The 26,848-nt window shown below is 45.0% G+C and overlaps 1 protein-coding gene and 1 long non-coding RNA gene across 4 annotated transcripts in view; both read left to right on the top strand.

The window, feature by feature from the left end:
* EBPL (EBP like) overlaps positions 1 to 1,272 on the top strand; it is a 30,799-nt gene extending 29,527 nt beyond the window's left edge. Inside the window, exon 4 of the mRNA XM_529592.8 lies at positions 716 to 1,272. Coding sequence (XP_529592.2) covers positions 716 to 956 — 241 coding nt within the window. The 3' untranslated portion in view covers positions 957 to 1,272. The remainder of the gene's footprint in view (positions 1 to 715) is intronic.
* A 9,558-nt stretch (positions 1,273 to 10,830) lies between these two features.
* Positions 10,831 to 26,505, top strand: LOC104001835 (uncharacterized). 3 transcript variants are annotated; one of them, XR_673815.5, is made up of 4 exons: positions 10,831 to 10,918; positions 21,998 to 22,053; positions 24,856 to 24,984; positions 25,294 to 26,505. It is a non-coding gene; the product is annotated as an uncharacterized LOC104001835 (long non-coding RNA). The 3 variants fall into 3 exon arrangements; XR_010150495.1 differs by lacking the exon at positions 10,831 to 10,918 and adding an exon at positions 19,031 to 19,138; XR_008538810.2 differs by lacking the exon at positions 10,831 to 10,918 and adding an exon at positions 21,340 to 21,426.
* The last annotated feature ends 343 nt before the right edge of the window (positions 26,506 to 26,848 follow it).

Below are 26,848 nucleotides of genomic sequence, written 5' to 3'. Positions count from 1 at the left end.
AGAGTGGCCTGGGGTGAATAGATTGCCATCCTGAGATGAATCCCTAAAACAATTTCAAGTAGGCACAGCTGCATTCCATTTTCCACCATCTTGTAATGAAGAAGTCTTATTTAAAGCTTCCTTCCCCACCCAATTTTAGAGAGATAGTTGGCAATAAAAATTAAATTTTTCCATGGTACCTTGACATATTTTTCACTCCATGACGCTGGTTGCAAACTTACTACATGTGCCCATGTGTTTATTATTTTAAACATTTGTGATATTTGCATTATTGAGCCTTTTACTTGCCCATTGCTTGGCCCTTTATCCTCATATCTCATTTAGTCTGCACTACACTGTTTGAGGAAGGGGTTATTACTCACTCTCCCCTTTTATAATGGCTCATGGTGAGATTCAGAGTCAGGCCTCTCTGTGTTAAGTCAGGTGTGATCTCACCAAATTTCCCTAAGAATGGGTCAGGATCCCTGAGGGTCCTTACTTAACTCTGAGAATAATCTAGAAAGGGCAGTGTTGCTCCTCTAAGGAAAGAATGAGCCTTCATTAATTAGATTGATTTGCCCCCATCAAAATAGCACCACCCAACATCTGAGGCCCAACTTAGGGAGGTTTTCATAGCGAAGACTGTTGATGCCGCCATTACAGACAAGATGTCATGACTCTGATGCCAAACTGTGCCAAGCTGGTGGTTCATCCCGGGCTTCTTTCTCTCCAACAGGCATTTCCTGCAGATCACCCTGTGTGTGTGCGAGCTGTATGGCTGCTGGATGACCTTCCTCCCAGAGTGGCTCACCAGAAGCCCCAACCTCAACACCAGCAACTGGCTGTACTGTTGGCTTTACCTGTTTTTTTTTAACGGTGTGTGGGTTCTGATCCCAGGACTGCTACTGTGGCAGTCATGGGTAGAACTCAAGAAAATGCATCAGAAAGAAACCAGTTCAGTGAAGAAGTTTCAGTGAACTTTCAAAACCATAAACACCATTATCTAACTTCATGAGCCAGAATGAATCAAATCTTTTTGTTTGGCCAAAATGTAATACATTCCAGTCTACACTTTGTTTTTGTATTGTTGCTCGTGAACAACCTGTTTCAAATTGGTTTTAAGGCGACCAGTTTTCGTTGTGTTGTTGTTCAATTAAATGGTGATATAGGGAAAAGAACAAATTTGAATTTTATTATTAATAAAAACATTTTATTAATAATAAAATGTTTAATTATACATTTTATGGCTGGCATTAATTGTTCCACATTAGTAAAACCAATTATCTTAGAATACTGCAGTGTTCTATTAATTTTTTATTCCAAAGGAAATGTTCTTGCCTCATCTTTTAATCTTCTCACCAGTCTTTTTTGGTTACCAATGTGAAACCAGAAATGAATTGAAAGCTTCTGTTTTTATATTTATACTATTTAAAGTTTGTGAACCCAAATAGGAGCTGGTGAGTGAGCTGACTCCTCCTGAGTAAATGGGTAAACACTGGGGCCCCATGCAGAGAGATGATTGATTTATATTTGTCCTTTTTCAAGGAGGAAGATTGGAGATGCCTTGCAGAAATACATAATACATTATGATGAAAAGTAAATCAGGAAATAGGAACACAGGGAGAGTGAGAGAGAAATAAGATGAGCATGAAATAAATATGCAAAATGCATGCCCTAACCTTCTACAGAATTGAGAGAAGGAAAGCACCAATTTGGCACTTACCCTCAGCACCAAGAGGGACTCGTGATTACATTGCATTTCAGAAAACACTCGTCTGGGAGATGAATTAGCAGTTCTGTGGTGGCTGGGGAGCAGGTACTTACATTAACTTGTTCAGCGCTTGCCTTTCTTACTAGACTCTTGAGCTCACAGATCTGATCTCTGCCTTGCCCAGCACATAGACCAGGCCCTTGGTATGTTGTGGCGGATGCTGTAGCTCTGATAGCTCAGTCTGTGTTCCACTCTCCTTCTAGGTTGGCTTCCTACCCTGCAGAGGCTGCAGGCCCTGGTCCCAGATGCCAAATTGGTTTTACCTTTCAGAAGTACTTGAGAGATTTGGAGGGTGAAAATATAGAGGCCATTTTCTACTGTTTCTCTCTCTCTCTCTCTCTCTCTCTCCTGTCTTCTTCCCTCCCTCTATCTCTGTCTCTCTCCCTCTTTTCTGTTTTGTGCAGACAAGTAAGGTCATGGAAATGTGAGAGTTTGGCATTACTATACCAAGTGTCCAACTCCCTGGGTATCAAGAGGCAGTCATGGCTGGAGCAGCAGGTCTGTGGTCTGAGTAGCCCCAGTGGTGGCCTCACTGGTAGTGCTGCCCTTGGGGGTGGTCCATTCTGTGGTCATCCCGTAGTCACCCCCAGAGCTTAGCCAAGCATCTATATCCTGTAACCCAGCAGTTTGACTCCTAGGTATGTACCTCACAGAAATGCTTAATATATGCACCAGAATGGCAGCATTATTCATAATAATCCCAAATTGGAAACAATCTAAATGAATAAGTTATACGTAAATGGATTACTGTACAGCAATGAAAACCAACAACCAGCTAGGCATGATGGCTCATGCCTGTAATCCCAATACTTTGGGAGGCCAAGGCGGGAGGATGACTTGAGCCCAGGAGTTCAAGACTAGCCTTGAGCAGCATAGTGAGACCCTCACTCCACAAATGAAAAAAAAAAAAATAGCTAGGTTTGGTGGCGCCTCTAGTCCCAGCTACTCAGGACGCTGAGTGGGGAGGATTGCCTGAGCCTGGGAAGTCAAGGCTGCAGTGAGCCGTGATTACCCCACTGCACTCCAGCCTGGGCGACAGAGCAAGATCCTGTCTCAAAAAATGAACAACCTTCTGCTACTCATAACAACATGGAGAAATTTTGCAGACATAATGAGGAGCAAAAGGAGCCAGACCAGAAGAATACATGTTCGGTGATCCTATTGATGTAAAGTTTAAAAATATAAAACTAATCGATGGTGTTAGAAATCAGGATGGCCAGGCACAATGGCTCACACTTGTAATCCCAGCACTTTGGGAGGTTGAGGAGGGAGGATTGCTTGAGTCCAGGAGTTCAAGGCCAGCCTGGGCAATATAGTGAGACCTTTCTGTATAAAAAACCAAAAATAAAAAATGAAAAATCAAGAAATCCGGATGGAAATTGCCTTTGGGGGACAAGATGGGTGCAGTGATGGGGAGAAGTCATAGGGGCTTCTGGTAATGTCCTATTTTTTTCATTTGGGGTAGTTATAATTTGTGATATTTGGCTGTACATTTATAAATTATGTACTTTTCTGTATATATGTTATACTTTTTTATTTATATTGAGACAGGGTTTCACTCTATCACTGGAGTGCAGTGGCAAGATCATGGCTCACTGCAGCCTCAACCTCTCAGGCTCAAGCTCTCCTCCCACCTCAGCCTCTCAAGCAGCTGGGACTATAGGCATGTGCTACCACGCCCAGGTAATTTAAATTTTTAATAGAAACAAGGTATCACTATGTTGCTCAAGGTGTGTTTTATTTTTGTTCATAATATCATTTTATTTGGTAATTTATTCAGTCAGATTTCCTGGTTCATTATCAGTAGTTATTCTTTACTTCCCCATGGGCCAAACTCAGGCTGATGTGTTTTAACCATAGTCAGAAACCTTTGTAAGGAAGTGAATTTTACATCACCTAATATGGTTCTGTGTCCCCACCCAGATCCCATGTTGAATTGTAATTCCCAGTGTTGGAAGAGGGGCCTGGTGGGAGGTGATTAGATCATGGGGGTGGTTTCTCATGGTTTAGCACCATCCCCCTAATGCTGTCCCATGATAGAGCTCTCACGAGATCTGTTGTAAAGTGTGTAGCAATGTCCCTTTCGCGCTCTCTTCCTCTTGCTCCGGCCATGTAGGAAGTGCCGGCTTCACCTTGCCTTCCGCCATGATTGTAAGTTTCCTGAGGCTTCCCCTAGCCATGCCTCCTATACAGCCTGCAGAACCCTGAGCCAATTAAACCTCTTTTCTTATAAATTACCCAGTCTCGGGTAGTTACTTGTAGCAATGTGACAGTGGACTAATACATCATCCATGCACAACTTTTCATGATTATAACAACTGCATTAAGAAAAACACCTTCATATTTATTTAATTTGCGCACATTTATGGGATACATGAGAAAATTTGCTGCATGTATGTAATGCGTAGTGATCATATCCTCCATTTCTTAAAATTTGTATTTATTTTTTTAAATTTCTGGTATGAAGACGTGAAAAATGTCTCCAGTGGTCCTCATGAAGACCCATTGCTGTGTCCTTGACAGCAAATTCAGGACAACTCGGGCTGTTTCTAACAGCCTCCCTGGCGTGGGCCAACAGCCCGCCATCAGGAGCGTCTGCGCAGGCCTTCCCATGAGGGATTACCCAGCGTGGTTCCAGGGCTTTGCTCTCTGCTGATCTGGCTCAATCCAAGGGTAAACAGAGTAGAGCAAAATGGATGGGCTGCCAATCCTGCCGGCAGTACTGCAAGCATGATTTCTCTCCATTGAGTTTTTGCTGAGTATCAAATGGGAGAGAAATGGGGATTATACTCTGACAGGAACTTGGAGTACAGACCCACTCTACTGCCAAGTAAGGACACGTCTAAATGCCTTCACAGTGAAGTGAGCTGGGAGGAGGGTTGGTGTCCCCGTGTAGCAGTTAAGGAGCCACAGGCACTGTGAGTAGAATCCCGTCACACCCTGACAAGGAGGTGGGAGCAAGCAGACTGAGGGAATGCTGTAGTTCATTGATCCAAGGTGGTACTTTCCCCCACATTTTAACATTTTTAAAATTAGGATGCATTTTGCAGTTTATATGTCATAATTTAGTTGGCAGTGGTTCTTTTTTTTTTTTTTTTTTTTCTTTTGAGACAGGGTCTCGCTCTGTTGCCCAGGCTTGAGGGCAGTGGCTTGATCTTGGCTCACTGGAGTGCTGTGGCCTGATCTTGGCTTACTGCAATCTTTGCCTCCCAGGCTCAAGTGATCCTCCCTCCTCAGCCTCCAGAGTTGCTGGGACCACAGGTATGCACCACTATGCCCAGCTAATTTTTGTCATTTTGGGTTTTTGTTTGTTTGTTTGTTCGTTTTGAAGAGACAGGGTTTTGCCATGTTGCCCAGGCTGGTCTTGAACTCCTGGGCAAGCAATCTGCCTGCCTCAGCCTCCCAAAGTGTGGGATTACAGGTGTGAGCCACCACACCCTACCAGTTTTTTCTGTCCAAAGTACAGTACATCTTACGCTTGACGGCCTCTTAGATTCAATGAACAAGGGACTGCCTCAATATTGCTTCCCTCTTCAAGCCTCAATATCTCCAACTACTTGATAAACAGTTGGAATTTATTTTCCTTCTTTTTTTTTTCTTTTGAGACAGGGTCTCTCTCTGTCACCTCAGGCTGGAGTGCAGTGGCACAATCACAACTCATTGCAGCTTCGACTTCCAGGCTCAAGCAATCCTCCCACCTCAGCTTCCCAAGTAGCTGGAACCACAGGCACAGCCACCACACCTGGCTTTTTTTTTTTTTTTTTTTTTTTTTTGGTAGAAATGGGGTCTAATTTTGCCCAAGCTGGTCTCAAACTTGTGGGTTCTGGCAGTCTTCCCGCTTTGGCCTCCCAAAGTGCTGGAATTACAGGCATGAGCCACTGCACCTGGTAGAGTTTATTTTAAAAGTCTACATTTTGCCTTCGACATTTAGAGATCTGTTACTCTGGTACCTTCTATCCTCTGCCCATCACATTTGTTGCCAGGGAGCCAGCCATAGAAGGCATGCTTTCATGAATATATAAAATGATTCGCAATGGGTTTTGAATAGCTTATATCGTAGGGAGTGATTCATGCAAAGAATCCATCCTTCCTGCTGTGGTTTGAATGTGTCTCCCAAAAAAGATGTATCGGACACTTAATCCCTGGTGCAACAGTGTTGAGAGGTAGGACCTTTAAGAGGTGATTAGGTCATGAGGGCTGTGCTCTCATGAATGGATTAATGCCATTATTGCTGAGTGGGTTAGTTATCACAGCAGAGCAACTTCCTGATAAAAGGATGAGTTTGGCTCCCTCTTTCTGTCTCTCTCGCTCTCTCTCTCATGCTTGTGCCCTTTTGCCTTTCCACCCTTCTGCCATGAGATGACAGCAGAACTCCCTCACCAGACAGAGTCCCTCAATCTTGAACTTCCAGCCTTGAGAACCATGAGCCAGATAAATCTATGTTTTATAAATTATCCAGACCCAGGTTTTCTGTTACAGCAGCACAAAATGGACTAAGATACCTCCCCAGTGTTGTTTATACTGTAAATTTCCTTTGCAAACTCTTCCTTTCTAGAAAATATTGGGGCAAAAGTCCGCATAACCTATTTAAAAGTGTTTAAATGGTGATGTTTGCTTGTATTTAATTATGCGAGCTCTATAATTCCTGAAGTATTTATACTGGAGCTTAAAGAAAAGTCTATAGATTCCAATATGGAAATTGTAAAAGAAAACCTTCTCAAAGTTTTGATGGAAATCAAAATGAAAAAGTTTGGAGAAGAATCATTTGTTTTTCATTATTTTAAAATTATTAAAATCGATGTGCTGTTTTTCTTGTTTGTTATGAACACTTGAGTTTGACTCTAAAGAGAAGTTATTTATAAAGAGAATAATTGGGCAAAGCCTTGCATGAGAAAAGGTTAACTGTTATTATCCTTAATTGTTATTAAATGCCCTCTGTTCAGGAGCAGTGGTTCACACCTGTTATCCCAGCACTTTGGGAGGCCAAGGCAGGAGGATCACATGAGGCTGGAAGTTCAAGACCAGCCTGGGCAACACAGTGGGACCCCATTGCTACAAAAACTAAAATTAAATAATTTTTAAAATAAAAATAAATAAATGCCCTCAAGGTTACAGGCAGCTGCTGGCGGGCCTAAGGTGTGAGCCAACCTTCTCCACCCACTCCCCTTTTGAGGGCTCTCCACCTTCTCTCTTCCCTTTCTACTGCCTCAAGTGCCACCTTGAGATCTGCAGACCCCAGACCTAACAAAATCCACTTCTTACCAGTGTAGGAAACAAATCACACCCATTCACTAACATCAAGGAGTTAGTAACGGATAATGATTTGATGTATTACCCTTCCTGCATGTATTTGCATTAAAAAAAATTATTACGCAAATTGACATGTTCATTGCTGAAAAATGAAAAATTCAGATAAGCAAAAAATAATAATGATTACCTCCAGTATCATCAGACAGAACTACAGTTACCTGTTACAAAGTTAGTTTCTTTTTTTTCTTTTGCTTTTTTTTTTTTTTTTTTTTTGAGACAGGGTCTCACTCTGTCACCCAGGCTGGAGTGCAGTGGCATGGTATCGGCTCACTGCCACCTCAACCTCCTGGGCTCAAGAGACCCTCCCACCTCAGCCTCCCAAGTACCTGGGACGACAGGCAAGCACCATCAAGCCCGGCTAATTTTTGTATTTTTTTATATAGACAGGGCTTCATCATGTTGCCCAAGCTGGTCTCAAACCCCTGGGTTCAAGCAATAGGCCTCCCAAAGTGCTGGGATGACAGGTGTGAGCCACTGCTCCTAGCCATTGTTTCTATTTTTCAAACTTTTTTCTGTGCATATATTAACATTTTGGGGAGACTCCTGAAGAAAGACTTTCTCCCCCTTCCTTCTTCCCCTCTCTCTTCCTTGCCCTAAACTTATCGTTCAGGAAGCAGCAGTTCTACGTGTACACACAAAACCAGCTGTGAAGAGTATTACAGAAAAGGCCCCATTCTTGAGAATTTCATGTGCTTACAGAGGTTTATAGATAGCAGTGATCATTTGTTTTTGGAAACAAAATGTTTCCTTAGATGCTGATGATGATACAGATCAAGTTGACATCTTAAAATATCTGACTGGCCACCTCCCAACTCTTAAAAAGAGATCAAGTATTTTGATCATGCTACAGCATTAGGTCATAGGGGTGTAATCCCTTGTCTTCCAGAAGCCTTCCGTGGGTCCCCGAGGAGTTGGGAGGGAGGCATTCTGAATTCTCAGTCTTTGTCTATGTTACTGAAGTGGCCCTGGGTGGCATTCCATTGGAATTTTTGTACATTCACCTTCCTAGCTCCACAGGAACCTCTCAAAGTCACACTTAGAATCCTAGAATCTTACATTACTTCAAGGGGCTTTGGAGAGGTCCAGTTTATAGACATAGAAAGTGAGGCACTTGGGTCAGATTACCTCCCCAAGGTCACATAGCTTTTTTTTTTGAGACAGGATCTCACTATGTTGCCCAGGCTGAAGGGCAGTGGTGCAATCACAGCTCACTGCAGCCTCAATCCCAGGCTCAAGGGATCCTCCCACCACAGCCTCCTGAGTAGTTGAGACATATGCCACCATACCTGGCTAATTTTTTAATTTTATGTAGAGATGGGGTCTCACTATGTTGTGTAAGCTGGTCTCAAACTCCTAGACTCAAGCGATCCACCCACCTTAGCCTCCCAAATTTTTGGATTTTTTAATGCTCTAAAACAATCAACGTAAACACATTTCTGATCATTTGGGTCTATTCATTATACTTGAGTGGCCACTGAATTTTATTCTTCACTTTTTTGTCTATGAATGGTCCTGTTTGTATTTTTCACTGGTTGGACCAAGTCACTTACAATGCAGTGCTTTTTCTAGAGAGAGAGGTAACAAAACAAAGGAGACTCTCAGGGGTCGCTGCTTTTTCACATTTGAGCAACACTACACTACAACACATTGCTTCGTGTTCCCCACTATGGTGTGTTTGTTGATGATGCATTTTAATAATAAGTAAATTAGAAATTCTGCCTTTGCCTCTCATTTCTGATACATGGTATTGTGCTGAGAGTGAAGATGAACAGATCTTTGGCATTTTGTGGTTACCTTTTGGGAGTTGGACTGATTTCAGTCCCTGGGGGTAGGATCTAATTGCTAAGAACTGGAAGCAGGAAACCGATTTCACAGGTTTGCCCCTGAGCGCCCCTGGTTTGAACAGTCTCCATACATTCAGTCCCTGTCCTGACATCTGATCACCAATATCTATGCTCCCTTTAACACTGACATCTGGTGGCCCTGGAGTAGTAGGACAGTAGTTGGGCGGCTCAGCTGTGGTTTTGATGAGATGACCTTATTCTATATAATAAAGCAGGTGGCTGTCACGGCACAGGGGCCACCGCCCTTTCCCCAGGACCCCCTCCAGTGACTCACTCCCTTCCACTTACCCCACACCCACTTAGCACTTCTGGCCCCAGAAGCCTCCAAGCAGGTCCTGTGTCCTCTGAACACACTCCCTCGCCCCCCTGCCCCACCCTCCCCCACCCCCCTGCCCCGCCCTCCCCCACCCCCAGCAGCAGGCAGGCTCTTGATGGTGGCCTGGGTGGGAGGAAGGGAACTGACCCCTTGGGTCTGTGTCCGCTGCCATGTTGGCCCGGATTCTGGTGCTAGATGGCCAATGATTTATTGCCTCCCAGGGCAGCAGGTGGCTGGGGTATTTTTAGTGTCTAAAGCCTTTAGGGGAAGGGTTGGGAGGGGGTGGGGGCAGCCATGAGGTCTGAGAGAGTTCACTCTTCCAAGATTTCAGTTCAAAGCCTCTAGACGGTGCGTCTCCACCCTTACCTCCTTCATGCCTTCCAGCTCTGGGTAAAGGGGTACCCACTTTCAAAATCACACTTCTGTCTTCTTGCGTCTACGTGCCTTTTTCTAGTCAGCTCATAAACACGCGCTAGAGAGGGTGATCCCTTTGGGATGCCAAATTGTTGGGTATCTAGGAAAAGGACTGGCTGTGATTGGCACCCCATGTGTGTATTCACTCCACTCCAAAGCACTTTTCTGCTCATTGCATTATCTGATCCTCGCTATAATCTCATGAACCCCATGGACAGGGATTATCGAAGAGCCTGGCAACAACAAAAGGTGAGCGGCCTGCCCAGTGCCATGGGGAACAGTGGCAGCCAGGCCACCTGCGAAGGGTGGGGGGGGGGAGCCCAGAGCCCAGGCTGTGCCACCAGGAAGTGCTGAGTTACAACTGCCCCTTGCCAGGGGGAGACTTGACAAGATATGTAACTGCCCTCATCCTCAGCCTCCGCACCCCAAAAACTGCGACTCCTAGTGCTTAGCACTTAACGTTGTGAGGACGAGCATGTAGTAAACACTCAATATAACTGTTCTTGTCTATTCCAGCTCACACATTTAGTGGCTTTGCATCTGTCCATGGTACAGGCCCTGAATATAGGACAGTCTCAGAACTGTAAAACATGCCAGGGTGCTCAGGACTAGAGCAGAACAACTGGCCGAAACCTGCGGCTCCTGAGCTGGGCACATCACAGAGAATAAAATATAAAAATGTAAAAGCCGTGCATCCAGAAGCTTCGTCAATCAGACAGCCTGAGACTGGATTTGCGTTCCTTTCATTCTGGAATGACTTGGTGGTGTTAAGTCTGTGATGCCTTGGCCTTAGCAACCCTGTGTTTTCTTTCTTTCTGTCTGTCTGTCTGTCTGTCTGTCTTTCTTTTTTGAGATGGAATCTCCCTGTGTCACCCAGGCTGGAGTACAGTGGCGCAACCTCGGCTCACTGCAATCCCCACCTCCCGGGTTCAAGTGATTCTCCTGCCTCAGCCTCCCGAGCAGCTGGGATTATAGGTGCACGCCATGATGCCTGGCTAATTTTTGTATTTTTAGTAGAGATGGGGTTTCACCATGTTGGCCAGGCTGGTCTTGGACTCCCGATATCAGGTGATCCACCCATCTCAGCCTCCCAAAGTGTTGGGATTACAGGCGTGAGCCACCATGCCCGGCCCCCTGGCTTCCTTTCTAAGGATACATTCTGCCTGTGCTTCAGAGAAGAGGGGTTTTCATCAGCTCCTGGATGGAATGGTGTCGGCACCAGGGAACCCCCACTAGAGACCTGGAGAAATCAGGGAAATGAAATGACTGAGCCCTCTGTAGCAGGTGAGTGGGGACAGGCTGTGATTGTAAGTTGTCAGCTCCTGCATTTGCCCCAAACAAGCTGGGCCAGAACCCCTGGGGTTCACCTTCCCACAGCAGCTGCCTCTACCATTTCCAGAGCCTGACCAAGGAATGTGACTCAGGGTGCTGGGCTGATGGAGAAGGGCTGCTGTAGGTTTGATCTTGGCTTTGCGTGGGCCTGTCAGCATGCTACAGGTCTGGGGGCCGCTGAGTCCCGCCCCTGCTGGGTGCCTCTGTACCTTATAACTGGGCCTCTGCCTACATTTCTGTCTTGTTAACACTTCAGTTTTTCATGAGAGCAGAGCCTGTCTCAAACCTCAGTTCATTTGCCTGTTGGCCCCGAAACCCTAATTAGACCTAGCCAGTGGAAAGGGGTTGGCAGTGGTGGTAAAGATGTGAAGATACAAGGAACCAGGTGCTTTTCCTGTTAGTGCCAGCCCTGACTGACGCCGACCCCTACTCTGGAAAGGGTTGTCAGTAGTTCTCTAGTCCAGTGTTAAGTTCTGCATAGAAAGGGTTCCATGGTCATGATCAAACACTCTGTCACCATCTCCCCCACATGCCATGCCTTAGAGATTGGATATTCCCATAATCATATGAAGGGTTTTGAGATGTCCTGCACTGGAGAAACTTGTTTAGTGTCATTGAATCCAGCATTTCTCAAGCATGTTGGACCAAGGAACCCTCTTTTCAGGTCAGTTCTTTACATCCTTCAGAAGTAGTGTTTCACAGAACCTACCTTGAAAACAAGGCCCAAACCAGGCCACAGCCACCTCGTGACAGCTATCAGCTGCTTTGACTTGTGGCTGCACTCCACCCTAGATGGCATCTCCTTAGATACTGAACCCTGCTGAAATAGAACCTGAGGTCATTGCATCATGAGCCAGCACAGCCTGGCCCATCTTCCTAGCCCTAATCCCACTCAGCCTTGGCTTCCTTCCACTAGCCACCAGTTTGCCTAGGACAGCAGAAGAGAGGATTCCCCTGTGTGTTCACGTCTGCCACACCACCCTCACTATTCCCACCCAGATAATGATACCTAAAAGGTGCAGCTTGCCTTGGGGCTGGGAGCCCATTGGACAGAGATTTTCTTGCTTCTCACCTTTGAAAACAAGAATTTAATTCTTATCCCTATACTCCACTCACACACATATTTCCCTTCTTCCCTCCTCCCAATATAAATATTTAGTTAAATGAGTATTTGGTATTTACATTATCGTGACTATGGAAAAATTATCCACAGGTGAGTCATTTAGGATACTATGATTACTTTTCTTTTCCGGACAACATTTTGTTTTCCCAAGAGCTGATCATTGTCTTTTTTTTTTTTTTCTGTTTGCTTAGTTTTCTGCATACTTATCAATAATTCAATCCCACACTCTGCCAAAAAGGAAAACTTCCCCGATATAATCAAATAGTTAGGTAAACTGTTGGTGGTGATTGGTTGGTTGGCAACATCCTTCCTCTAGGAACAATTAGTCCCCTTGCTCCCATCTATACTGGTTGTTCTGGAAGCCTCTGCTTAGCCATAGTTCTGGAAATTCCTTTGCTTCCCTCTAGTGTTGAATTCCACGTTGCCTAGATGCCATGTCTGCATCTTGGTTCATTCTTTTAAGGGAGCAAAACTATAGTCACTTCCTAACAGAAAGTGAATGAGCCCTTGCATGTCCGAGAAATGTCATTATGCTATGCTCACAATTGATTTATAGTTTAGGTATAAAATTCTAGGTTGGAAATAATTCCTCCTCTGAATTTTTACTTTCTATTTTTAAATAATTTTGGACTTACAGAAAAGCTGCAAAGACACTGCAGAGTTCTATGTAATGTCTTTATGCAGCTCACATAGCCATAGTACAATGATCAAAACTAAGAAAATAACTTTGGTACACTACTACTTACTAAACTACAGACTTCAGATATAACCAGTGTTTCCAATGTCGTTTGATTTTCCCATGATCCAATCTGAGATTCCACTTTGCTTTGGTTGCTAAGTCTTCTCAGTCTCTTCCTGTCCTAGGCAGTCTTTCTTTGTCTTTCATGACTTTGACAGTTTTGAAAAAGACTGGTCAGTTATTTTTTTGGAATGTCCCTCAATTTGGATTTGTTTGATGTTTTCCTCATGATTAGACAGTTATGGGTTTGGAGCAAGAATACCATGGAGGTAACGTGCCCTTCTCAGTACATCGTGTTGGGTGCTTGATGTTGATCAGACTTATTACTGGTGATGCTAACCTTGATCATGTGGTGAAAGTGGTTTCTGCTAGTTTCTCCATCATAAAGTTTTTTCCTTTTGCAGATAATAAATATATTAGTGGACATACTTTGAGACTATGTAAATATCCTGTTAATCCTCAAACTTTTACCAACTAATTATAGCATTCATTGATGAATCTTGCCTGCAACAATTATTACTGTAGTGTTCTAATAGTGATTTTCTTTTTTCCTCATTTCTTTTACATTTATTAATTGGAATTCTCTTGTAGGGTAGAGCTATTTCTTCTCCATTTATTTAGTCATTCAATTATTTATTTTTATTAGCACTGACTCATATTTATTTTATCCTATGGGTCACTGGACAATTTTGTTGTTCAAATTGCCCTCGGAAATTAGAAGGCTTTGCTCCATTATCATTTATTTATTTATTTATTTATTTATTTATTTTTATTTTTTATTTTTTATTTTTTGAGACAGAGTCTCGCTCTGTCGCCCAGGCTGGAGTGCAGTGGTGCAATCTCGGCTCACTGCAAGCTCCGCCTCCCAGGTTCACGCCATTCTCCTGACTCAGCCTCCAGAGTAGCTGGGACTACAGGCACCCGCCACCACGCCCGGCTACTTTTTTGTATTTTTAGTAGGGACGGGGTTTCACTGTGTTAGCCAGGATGGTCTCGATCTCCTGACCTCGTGATCCGCCCGCCTTGGCCTCCCAAAGTGCTGAGATTACAGGCGTGAGCCACTGCACTCGGCCCCATTTATTTATTGTTTTAGAGATAGGGTCTCACTCTGTCACCCAGTTTGGAGTGCAGTGGCACCATCATAGTTCACTGCAGCCTCAAACTCCTGAGCTCAAGCCATCCTCCTGCCTCAGCCTCCCAAGTAGCTGTGACTACGTAGGTGCATGAAACCAGGCCTGGCTAATTATTTTATTTTTTGTAGAGACAAGGTCTCACTTTGTTGCCCAAGTTGGTCCCAAACTCCTGGCCTCGAGTGTTCCTTCTGCCTCAGCCTCCCAAAGTGCTGTGATTACAGGTGTGAGCCATGGCACCTGGCTCCATTATCCTCTTTTTTTTTTTTTTTGAGGCGGAGTCTTGCTCTGTTGCCCAGCCTGGAGTGCAATGGTGCAATCTCAGCTCACTGCGACCTCTGCCTCTTGGGTTCAAGCCGATTCTCCTGCCTCAGCCTCCCAAGTAGCTGGGATTACAAGCATGTGCCACCACACCTGGCTGATTTTTGTATTTTGGGTAAGAATGGGGTTTTACCATGTTGGCCAGGCTAGTCTCCAACTCCTGACCTCAGGTGATCCACCTACCTCGGCCTCCCAAAGTGCTGGAATTACAGGCATGAGCCACTGCGCCCGGCCCTGGCTCCATTATCCTTTAGATTTTAGTGTTGCTATTAAAAAGTTTAATGCCATTCTGATTCCTGATCTTTTGTATGTGAACTGTTTTCCTCTTTTATGATGTTCAGAAAGTTCACAATATTGTGCTTTTGTGTTTGTTTTTTAAAAGGTATTTTTTAAATTGTATGTAATTTTATATTTAAATATACCGTATATTCAAGTACACAAAATAATATTTTGATATACTTATCTTGATGTATATAGTGAACTGATTACTAGAGTCACGCAAATTAACATACCCATCATCTCATATACTATAGTTTCATTCTTTCTTTATTTCTTCCTCTTTTTTTTTTTTTTTTTTTTTTTGTGAGACAGAGTCTCACTCTGTCACCCAGGCTGGAGTGCAGTGGCATGAACATGGCTGGCTCACTGCAGCCTCCACCTCCTAGCCTCCTGAATTGCTGGGACTACAAGCACAAGCCACCATGCCCAGCTAATTTTGCTTTTTTATTTTTGGTAGAAATGGGGTCTCACTATGTTGCCCAGGCTAGTCTCAAACTCCTAGGATCAAGTGATCCGCTCCCCGCCAGCTTCCCAAAGTGCTGGAATTACAGGCATGAGCCACAGCACCTGGCCTGTTCTTGCTTTATTTCTCTGATAATTCACGCTCTCTACTTTTTCTCTTTTGTCTTTCTGGAACTGCCATGATTCTGATGCTAAACTTTTGGACTAATTGTTTAGTTTTCCTGTGTTTTCAGTTTCTATTTTTCTTTCTTTTCTTTTTCTTTTTTTTTTTTTTTAGATGGTGTTTTGCTCTTTCACCCAGGCTAGAGTGCAGTGGCACAATCTCGGCTCACTGCAACCTCCGCCTTCCAGTTTCAAGCAATTCTCATGCCTCAGCCTCCCAAGTAGCTGGGATTACAGGCTCGTGCCACCACACCCAGCTAATTTTTGTATTTTTAGTAGAGATGAGGTTTCACCATGTTGGCCAGGCTGGTCTTGAACTCCTGACCTCATGATCCGCTTGCCTTGGCCTCCCAAAATGCTGGGATTACAGGTGTGAGCCACTGCACCTGGCCTCAGTTTCTATTTTTCATCTTTTTGTTCTACTTTATAAGAAATTTTTGTTTGTACTTTACCTTCCAATTTTGCAGTGGATTTTTCAGTGTGGAGCCCAAGAGCACTATCTTCTTTTTGAAATTTTTTTTTGGCCAGGTGCAGTGGCTCATACCTGTAATTCCAGCACTTTGGGAGACTGAGGTGGGAGAATCACTTGAGGCCAGGAATTCAAGACCAACCTGGGCAACACAGCGAGAGCCCATCTCTACAAAAAAAAATTTTTTTAATTAGCTGGGTGTGGTGATGCACACCTGTAGTTCCAGCTACTTGGGAGGCCGAGGCAGGAGGATTGCTTGAGCCCAGGCACTTAAGGCTGCAGTGAGCCATGATCATGCCACTGCACTCCCCTGGGTGACAGAGCAAGACCTTGTCTCAAAATAAATAAATAAATATTTTTTTCATAGCAATCTTGTCAATTATGAATGTAATATATATTCTCACTTTTAAGGCTATTTATTGTTTAGGGGAAGTTTTCTTTTGCTTCCTGCGATGGTCTCTCTTTCCTCTGAGTCAGCTTTTTCCTGTTTGTTTCTGTCTCCCTCTTTCATGTTGAAAGCTTTTTCCTGTTTGTTTCTGTCTCCCTCTTTCATGTTGAAAGATTTTTCTCCGTTTCCTGTCATCCTTTATTGTCCATATCTGAGTAAGGCATTGCGCAGGATATTCACACTGTGCCCGGGTGTGTTACCCGAAGGTCATTGGCGAAGGGAAACGTGTGCCTTTACAGTGGAAAGATCCAGCAGTCACTGCCTCCACCAAGTGATCAAACTTCGCTTCACTGCTAGTGACCTATGCAGACGCTGTCTCCAGATACGATGCGACATGAAGGATAGAACTTCAGCTCTGTGTCAGCCGGGCGCAGTGGCTCATGCCTGTAATCCCAGCACTTTGGGAGGCTGAGGCAGGCAGATCACAAGGTCAGGAGATCGAGACCATCCTGGCTAACACGGTGAAACCCCGCCTCTACTAAAAATACAAAAAATTAACCAGGCGTGGTGGCACGCGCCTGTAGTCCCAGCTACTTGGGAGGCTGAGGCAGAAGAATTGCTTGAACCCGGGAGGCGGAGCTTGCAGTGAGCTGAGATAGCACCACTGCACTCCAGCCTAGGTGACAGAGGGAGACTCCATCTCAAAAAAAAAAAAAACAAAAACTTGAGCTCTGTGTCTTGTCAAAGGTGTCTGATCTGAATCTAGTCAAGCCTTTAGATCTCACTTCCAGTTTATGGGATTTACAAGATATAGAGGTACAAGTTAAATGACGGTACAAGGAAACAATCAGACAAATCAGATATGAGATGCTCCTTCCACTAAATGGCCTGGCCTACTCAAAAAGTCAGCATTGTGGGGAAAACAAGAGGTTGGGAATATTCTAGTAAGGAGAATAAAGAGACATAAGAGCCAAATGCAATGTGTGCACATGGAAAAGACATTCTAGGGCCAATGCAGGAGGCTAGAATATGGATTCAACATGAGACAACATTAGAAAATTGTGTTAAATTTTCTTAGGTGTGTCATGGATTTAGTTATGTGTGATAATGTCCTTATTCTTTGAAGATAGATACTGAAATATGTACGGGAAAATATTATTATGGCTGCAGCTCATTTTCAAATGGTTCAGAAAAACAATATACACAGCTGCGCGTGGTGGCTCATGCCTATAATCCCAGCACTTTGAGAGACCAAGGCAGGTGGATCACCTGAGGTTGGGAGTTCGAGACTAGCCTGGCCAACATGGCAAAACCCCATCTCTACCAAAAATACAAAAATCAGCCGGGCCTGGTAGTGCATGCCTGTAATCCCAGCTACTCAGGAGGCTGAGGCAGGAGAATCACTTGAACCCAGGAGGTGCAGGTTGTGGTGACTCGAGATTGTGCCACTGCTCTCCAGCCTGGGCAACAGAGTGAGACTGTGTCTCAAAAAAAAAAAAAAAAAAAAAGGAAAAGAAAAACAACATACACAACACACACATATCTAAAGATAAATATGGTAAGGTGCTAACAACTGCAGAACAGAGGGAGTGGGCACATTGTACTGTTTGTGTTGTTTTTCTGTATGTTTACATTTTTCCATAATAAAAATGTAGGAAAAAAGGGGGAGGTAACAAAAAGCTGATAGAAGGTTGTGTGAGCCCCGTGTATGTGGCCAGGACTCGTCAGTTGGTGAACCAGCAATTCCAGCAGGGACCTTCGGATGCTAGTGCCGTCAGTCTTCTCCCCAGCCAATCAGCACTCCTGGAGAGGAGCTCCCAGTCCCTGCCTGGGGTGTGTGGGCCTCACTGCCAACACATGGGAGCTGAATTCAGATTTTCACTGAATTCTCTTGTTTTCTTTCTTTTTTTTTTTTTAGACAGTATCTGGCTCTGTCACCTAGGCTGGAGTGCAGTGGCGTGATCTCGGCTCACTGCAGCCTCAACCTTCCAGGCTCAAGTGATCCTCCCTACCTAAGCCCCAGCCCCAAGTAGCTGGGACCACAGGTGCCCGCCACCACACTCAGCTAATTTTATTTTTTTTTTAGAGACAGGGTCTCCCTATGTTGCCAGACTGGTCACAAACTCCTGGGCTCAAATGATTCTCCCGCCTCAGCCTCCCAAAGTGCTGGGATTACAGGCATGAGCCACCACGTCTGGCCTAAATTCTCTTGTTTTAATAGGTGTCTCACCCCATCCTCAACTGGGGGAAGCCTCCTAAAGAAACCCACAGCCTTCTGCCCGGGAGCAGAGGGCAGCTGCCTGCCTAAGTAAAATGGGGAAGGATTCCGAGGGTCTCTTTTCCTCCAGACTTTCCCCCAGTCCTGTTTCCAGGCCCACTTCGGTGCTCCTGATCTGCCAGCCTGAGGTCTCCTGGGGTTTGGTGCCTAAGGGCTTGCTCATGACTGTGAGGCTGTGTCAAGCGTGGTCTCTAGAGCCGAACCTCGGAGAGGTTCAGATTCTGCTGTGTAACTTGGGGCAAATTAAACCTTTCTGTGCCTAGTCTCCAATATTAGGGTACAAATCCTGCTAGCATTTTTGGGGGATCGTGAAAGTGAATATACCTTCAACCCTTAGACCAGTGGCTGGCACGGAGTAAATCCTTGAGGCTACACACACACACACACCCCAACCCCCAGCAGATGTAGGTTTCTGATTTCTCTGGTCTGTGCGGTCACTTCCCATTTTCTGTAATTATATTGCTATCTCCAGTCTGGTACTCTTTCTTCTGCTTTGCCTTTGTAGGTTTTGGCTTTTTTTTTTTTTTAATCCCTTTCTCTCTCTGGTGAGACATACATATACATACAGTTATATATACAGTTAAACATACATATACATTCACAACATTAAGCCACAAGTCTCAATGACTCTCTTTTTCTTCCTTTCTTTTTCTTTCTTTCTTCTTTTTCCTCTTTCTCTCTTCTTTCTTTTTTTTTTTTTTTTTTTTTTTTTGAGATGAAGTCTCGCCCTGTCGCCCAGGATGGAGTGCAGTAGCGCGAGCTTGGCTCACCACAACCTCCGCCTCCCGGGTTCAGGCCATTCTCTGGCCTCAGCTTCCCAAGTAAGTGGAATTATAGGCATCTGCCACCACGCCCAGCTAATTTCATTTTTTTAGTAGACACAGGGTTTCGCCATGTAGACCAGGCTGGTCTCGAATTCCTGACTGCAGGTGATCCACCTGCCTCGGCCTCCCAAAGTGCTGGGATTGCAGACATGAGCCACCACGTTCGGCCAGCTCCCTCCCTCCCTCCCTTCCTTCCTTCCTCCCTTCCTTCTTTCCTCCCTTCCTTCCATTCTCTTTCTTTCTTTCTCTTTTTCTTTCCTTTTCTTGCTTTCTCTATTTCTTTCTTCTTTCTCTCTCCTTCCTTCCTTCCTCACTCTCTCCTTCCCTCTTTCTCTTTCCCTCCCTCCCTCCCTCCCTTCCTTCCTTCCTGCCTTCCCTCCTTCCCTCCTCTCCTCTCTTCTCCTTCTCCTTCCTAAAGATCTCCTTTAGGTAGTGTATTCCTGAACTCACAAGGCACTGATGACCAAGCCTGGGGAGTGAATGTCCATACTTCTGAGTCCTGTCTGGAACCAGCTCCTAATGTTATCTAGAAAATGCATCAGAAGTGCCGTAAGCTGAGCCTGCTGCTTGAGTGTTCCCTGAGCTCCTTCCCAAAACCTCTTGAGTCATCACTGACTGAGGGGAAGGAAGGGTGTGGGGTGGGGCCACCCCAAAGCTTGTGTAAGAACCTTGTGACCTACAGCTGTGGGGGAACAAAACAACCCTCAGGCTTCTGCCCCAACTGCACAGGGTTCTTGGTTCCTAGGGCTCATCCAGTTGTCCTAGGGAACATAATCCTATCTTTAAAATGGTAGAAGCGGTACCTTTGCAGATGACTTGCTTGAAGAGTTTTAAACCCTGGCTTAAAAGAATGGATTCCCTCCCCCACTAGGGTTAGGCCCATGGAATTTTGCAATCATACTTTCTCGGCCTGGGTCATGATGCTGTCCTTCTGCATTTGGAGAAGCCTCACTCGAAGTGAGGATACAACTGAGGAAAATGTGGCTTTTCCAGTGAAAGGCTGAAGCAACCCTCTGGCTGGTTGTGCCTTGGACCTCAGCATTCTCTGAATGACAATAAAGAGTTTGTGCTGCCTTTTTTCCATTTGCCATTCCCCACCCCATCCCAGATCCATTCTCCAAACTTGTCCACCCTGTTTTACACTCTAGGAGGCCAATCTCTAATGGAGACTTGGCCGAAATCTCAGGGTCAGAGGAAGGAGAAGCCGGATTATTATTCCTTCCCTAGCCTAAAGGGGTGCTCCTGGGCCAGCTATATTATTTAGTTCTGTGGCTCCACAGCTGGAGGCCACCCTTCCAAGTGCCTGGAAAAGGTGGCAGCCCCCTACCCAGGAGGTCCTGCCTGTGTGGATGATAATACCTATTTGGTCCAAATTCATAATGGCCTTAGGCAAAGCTGTGAAGGTCCCGCCCTTTCTCTTTTTGGCAGCGTCAGTCCATCATTCTTTCAGGCTCTTCTCAACATTTAGCTTTGCTGCCTCACAAATGCTGTCCTGAAAAGGGCTGGATAATTCATTCTCATTAAAAGGTAAATGACTATCCCTGCTGTCCTTCTTCTAGGGATGTTTTCTTTGAAAAGCTGAAGTCCAAGGAATGAAGCACTCATTGTAGAGTTTCAAAGAGGAGCTGAGTGTGGGATTCAATTTCCAGTCTTCTGAAATCCTTCCTGTCTTTTCAACTTACCAGCCTTTGCTGGAGGAGGGTGCATTCGAAGTGCGTGGAGAGGCTCATGCTGGGCTTTCCAGTACTCAGACTGCAAGAGCTTTGGTCTAAGGAGGGGGAGAGGAGAAGTCCTGGGATAGAAGTGTTCATTGTGGTAGAGAGGAGGCTGGGAGCTAAATGTCCAGCAGCCTCCAGAATGCTTAAGAACAACAGTCTTAGGCCCTGCATTTCCTTCGGCCCCCACCCCCACACTTTCCATCAGCCAAGGGACCCTCCTTCCCCCAAAACAAGTCTCGTTCTGGAGAGTTCCAAGGATGGTGGAAGGGAACATCAAGAAGAGCCTAGGCCCTAAGAACTCTATGCTTCATTTACATTTTAACATCCATCAGTGGGACTTAATATTAATAGCTCTCCCTTATTGAAAGCTCGGCTGTAAGTTAAGGGCAGGGACTGGGTTTATATCTCCTTCATCTGTGTATCTCTTAAACATAGCTCAGTGATTTGCTCAAGAAACACGAGTCAAGGCCTGGCACAGTGGCTCATGCCTGTAATCCTAGCACTTTGGGAGGCCGATGCAGGAGGATCACTTGAGCCCAGGAGGTGGAGACCAACCTGGGCAAGATGGTGAGACCCCCATTTCTATTTTTTAAAAATCTTAATTAGCCAGGCATGGTGGCCCATACCTGTTGTCCCAGCTACTCAGGAGGCTGAGGCCAGAGGATCCCTTGGGCCCAAGAGTTTGAGAATACAGTGAACTGTGATCACACCACTGCACTCCAACCAGGACAACAGAGCAAGACCCCCATCTCTAAAAATATATAATACAATTAAAAATAAAGAAATACAAGTTGACTAGATGAACACAGGATCTCACTTAATTCTCACAAGAACCTTGTCAGGTACTTCCTAGCATCATTTCCATTCTGCGGATGAGGTAGTTATGGCTTAGAAGGGTTAAATAATTGGCCCAAGGGTACCCTATTGGTGAGGGGTAGGGCTGGTGTTCTAGTCAGTTCTGACTGACTTCAAGCCCAGACTCTAAGGCAAGACACTCAACTGCATTTAGACAATGCCAGTTTGGACAAAGGGTGGTCTTGCATCTCCCTTTTTGTAGCAATTCTCTCACAGAAGTATTTTTATAACTCTGAGAAATCTTTATATACATTTCTTTATATCCTTTATATTTTCTCTCCAGGTTAAGCCAGCACTTAACACCACATGAAATTGAAGTTCACGGAATTCAAAGACGAGGTAAAATAAAAATTGCAAGAGATGTGGTGTGTGATGTTTCTAATCCAGAGATTATTTATAATTAGGCTGCCTCCTTTTATTTGAAGGATTGGAAGTGCTTTTATGAGAACCAGTTTGTTTAGGTTTGCAATTTCATGCTTGAAGGAACCTGCAAAAATATCAGTGTGCCCCAGATCAGGGGCAAGCAGGAGGACTCATTGTCAGGTTCTAGCTCGAGATCTAAGGCAGAATAATGCCATTTCTCAAGGAGAATTTAAAAATACTTATCATCTATAGCTACATAGCCAAGTTTCCTGGGGGTGAATGTCTCAGAGGAGTGGAAATCAAGACAATTAAGTGAAAATAAAAGGCTTTTTTCTTTTCTAAAATTGTTTTGTGGCCAGGCATGGTGGCTCACCCCTGTAATCCCAGCACTTTGGGAGGCCAAGGCAGGAGGATCACTTGGGCCCAGGAGTTCAAAAGCAGCCTGGGCAAAAAGCAAGAACTTGTCTCTAATAAAAACATTTTTTTTCTAAGATGGAGTTCTGTTCTTGTTGCCCAGGCTAGAGTGCAATGGCACTATCTCGGCTCACCACAACCTCCACCTCCCAGGTTCAAACAATTCTCCTACCTCAGCCTCCCGAGTAGCTAGGATTACAGGCATGCACCACCATGCCCAGCTAATATTTTTTTTTTCTTTAGTAGAGACGAGGTGTCTCCATGTTGATCAGGCTGGTCTCAAACTCCCGACCTCAGGTGATCCTCCCACCTTGGCCTCCCAAAGTGCTGGGATTACATGCGTGAGCCACCAGGCCCGGTGATCTGCCTGCCTCAGCCTCCCAAAGTGCTGGGATTACATGCGGGAGCCACCACGCCTGGCCTTCTAATAAAAATTTTTAAAAAATAACCAGACATGGGGGGCATGCCTGTAGTCCCAGCCAGTCAGAAGGCTGACATGGGAAGATCACTGGTGCCCACGAAGTTGAGGCTGCAGTGAGCCATGATTGTGCCACTGCACTCCAGCCTGGGTGACAGAGTGAGAACCCGTCTCTAAAAATAAATAAATAAATAAATAAATAAATAAATAGATACTTGTTTTGTTTTTCCTGAGCTGCTGCTCTTATGAGCCATGTGGGAAGGAAACTCCAGGTCACCCTTCACACACTGTAAAAGACTTTCCTTAGTGAGTTCAGGAACAGTCACAGGTGTTCATACTCTTGCCCATGGGGAGGGCCGCAAGTCATGTTGAACTGTGTTCATCATTTCCTAACTAAGCGCCCTCCAAAAACCGCCTTGACTTTTCCCTTGCTCACTAGGATGCCTTTGAGTTGAGCAGTTGATCTGACTGATCCTGGGTGTGGCTGAAAGCTCACAGAGTCAGGGGACGACGGGCCTGTGGAGAAAATATTATTAAAAGTAAACCTCTGCCAACCCAGGAAATCTCTCCACAAAGGGAGTGGAGAAAGAAAACTGTTTCATTAGTGAATAAGCATTCAACTAAAACGTAATGCACATCCCACACAATCCCCTAAGAGACTACAAAGACAGAAAGAGACCTCACCCTTTTATAGAGTCATGCAGAGGTGACCTATTCCAGACAGGTTCTCCACATAGACAATAGCTAGTCAGTCCTCAAGTAAGAGGACTTGACAGCCCCATTTGTTGCACAGAGTTTACCACAGATTCACCTGGTAACTGATGTCACCATCTATGTTAGCTAATTGGCTTTATCCAAAGGAAAAACAAACCTCTCATAGCTTTAGGACAGGAGGTAGTTTTGCAACTTAGAGCGAGGCACCTGCCAGGTCAGGCTCCTACCCTCCCATTGAAACTCTTGATGATTATGTTTCAAAAGGTTGGCTCCTTGGTCCTTGAAAAAGATATTTCTAAGTCCTAAAGCTGCCAAGAGGCTTATTTAGCTTCTTAAATTTATTATTTATTATTATTTTAAAGCACAGGGCCCCTGTTGCTGCCCAGCTGGAGTGCAGTGACGCAATCATGGCTCACTGTAACTTTGAACTCCTGGCCTCAAACAGTCCTCCTACCTCAGCCTCCAAAAGCGCTGGGGATAACAAGCGTGAGCCCCCTCACCTGGCCCTTATTTAGCTTTTTAAAAGATTTACATACATCTCAAAGAGACAGAGGAAAGAACTTAAAAGTTGAAGTTTCCTAAAGTAAAATCTCTAAGAAAAGGGAGGGAGGTGAAGTCTCTTCCCTTATTTTCCACAAGGAGAATTAAAACTCTTATTTTTTTAGTTGATACATAATAGATGTATATACTTTTGAAGTATGTGTAATAATTTGGTAACATTAATATAATCAAATCAGGGCAACTGGAATATCCATCACCTTAAACGCTTATCCTTTCTTTATGCTAGGAACATTCAAATTATTCTCTTGTAGCTTTTTTGAAACGCATATTAGATTAATGTTAATTATAGTCACCCTACTGATCTATCAAACAGGCCTCTTCTTTCAATGTGAATTTGCAGACTAGGCGCAGTGGCTCATGCCTGTTATCCCCACACTTTGGGAGGCCAGGGCAGGAGGATTCGTTGAGGCCAAGAGTCTGAGACCAGCCTGGGCAACGTGGCAAAACCATGTCTCTACAAAAGATTAGAAATGAGCCAAGTGGGGTGGCTACTCCACGTAGTCTCAGTTACTCAGGAGGCTCAGGTGGGAGGATCATTTGAGCCCAGGAGGTGAATGCTGCAGTGAGCCGAGATCGCACCACTGCACTCCAGCCTGAGTGACAGAGAGAGACCCTGTCTCAAAAAAAAAATAAAAAAAAAATTTTTTTTTTAATTGTATTTGCTCTTACAGGCCCAAGAGGCAGCAGCAAAGGTCAGCATCTCCACCACCCCATCAGGTCTTGCCCATGTTGACCCAGGTGCTGGGACAGGAGGCACACACTGAACTTACTGCTCCCGTTGACTTCTCATCTGGTTCCAGGTCTCCACTTTCCACCCTTTTCCTCCATAGACTAAAAGCTAAGTCATTCTGGGTGTGACGTGTGTCTAGAAAGAGTGTGTCTGGCTTCTTGTTTTTACCACAAAGTGTGCCTGAGATATAGGTCTGTGCTGCCATTTTGGCTCTCAAGCCAGGGAACCTCTTGGTGTTCTCATTTTGGAATTTTATTCTGGACAGTTTGGAGGACCCAGGGACTCCTTACTGTGATACCCGATTCTCTGGCTTTAATCAATTATTCATTATTCACTCAGGTACTTAATGAACAACTCTCAATATCTAATTTTGTTCCAGGCTTTGAAGAGGGTCAGAAGGATGGAAGACTTGGCCCCTCCTCTCTAGGAGTGTACACCATGCCTGAGGAGACCACATATCAACATGGAACAGCCCCGGTTAGGGCACAAGGGCGCTGGGGCCTGGACAGTCATGCCATGGGAGCTCAGTGGGAGGCTGGACTTAGGCTGAGGTGTGTGGGGAGAGCTTCCTGGACAGCTGGGATCTAAGGATGCTTAAATCATGGACAGGAAAGCAGCTGCAGCCTAACGAAGAGCAAGGGTGTTAGGAGGCTTCCCTAAAGTTCTGTGACCCTGTAGAACTGTTGCCACTGCTATGGTCACTACTGCAACTACAAGCACTGCACCTGGCATGGGAGCTTGATGGGCCAGAGCACATGCAAAGAGGGCATCAGAAATCCCAGAAGGGTATGTGGGACCTTGTACCCTGTGGGATTCCCATGCTTACTTCAGGCAAACAGTAAGCCAGTAAGTGGATGGCTGGCAGAGCTTCCCCCAGACTCTGAGGCTCTCAAACCCATCTTTCGTGCAGAGAGAATTGTGTGGTTATCATCCCCAGAACTCACCTGCTGAGTAATTCGATGCGAGTGATTTGATGTTCAGTCCCTCCTAGCAGGAGGCAGACCAGCAGGGAGTTACAGTTAACACTAACTGGGCATGGCTATTGAGGCAGGAGAGTAGGGTCTGGAGGCAGGGAACCTAAGGCTGATTCGCACCGAATTCCTAGAACTGAATCAAAAAGAAAAGCCCACCTCTCCACACCCAAATAACAAAAGGATCAGAGGCTACTCCCTTTGCAACACCCCAACTTCCCCTGCATTGCAGATGAAAACTGAAAGTACCTCTGATTGGTCCCCTCCTGCAACCAGTCAGGCTGGTCACAGGCCAAGTCTTCATTTGCAGAGGAGTATAACTTTGTAAGTTCACTTCAGCCTCTGATTGGTCACTTTCTGCAATCAATCAGACATTTGCATAGGGTGTAACTTTGTATCTTCACTTCAGCCTCTGATTAGTTGCTTTCTGCAATCAATCAGACTGATCGTGGGCCACTATTTCATTTACATAGGGTGTAAACCAAGTAACCAATGGAAAACCTCTAGAGGGTATTTAAACCCCAGAAAATTCTGTAACCAAAGCTCTTGAGCTGCTTGCTCGAGCCCACTCCCACTCTGTGTAGCGTACTTTTGTTTCAATAAATCTGTGCTTTTCTTTTGTTGCTTTGTTTGTGCTTTTTGTCCAATTCTTTGTTCAAAATGCAAAGAACCTAGACAGTTATGACTTTTTGTTTTCATTGTCCTTTTTCCAAAATTGTATCTGAGGGGAGACTTCCTGGGCTCTGTTAAGATCAAGCACATCTGCCTTCAGGGATGATGGGCTTGAGGCAAATACTCAAAGCCACCTGAGGGTCCTCTTGTCCACTGTGTCTATTCCATCAAGGAGCACACATTTGGAGCTGGGGAAGAGCATGGCCCATCTTGGTGTCAGAGAGGAGGCTACTGTCCTGGCTGAACCAGAGGGATTGCCAAGAGAACAGGAAAAATCGAGCCTATGGCATG

The sequence above is a fragment of the Pan troglodytes genome, chromosome 14 (genome assembly GCF_028858775.2).
Source record: "Pan troglodytes isolate AG18354 chromosome 14, NHGRI_mPanTro3-v2.0_pri, whole genome shotgun sequence".
Lineage (NCBI taxonomy): Eukaryota > Metazoa > Chordata > Mammalia > Primates > Hominidae > Pan > Pan troglodytes.
The sequence above is the reverse complement of the archived record's forward strand: the minus strand, read 5'-3'. Positions and strand labels throughout refer to the sequence as shown.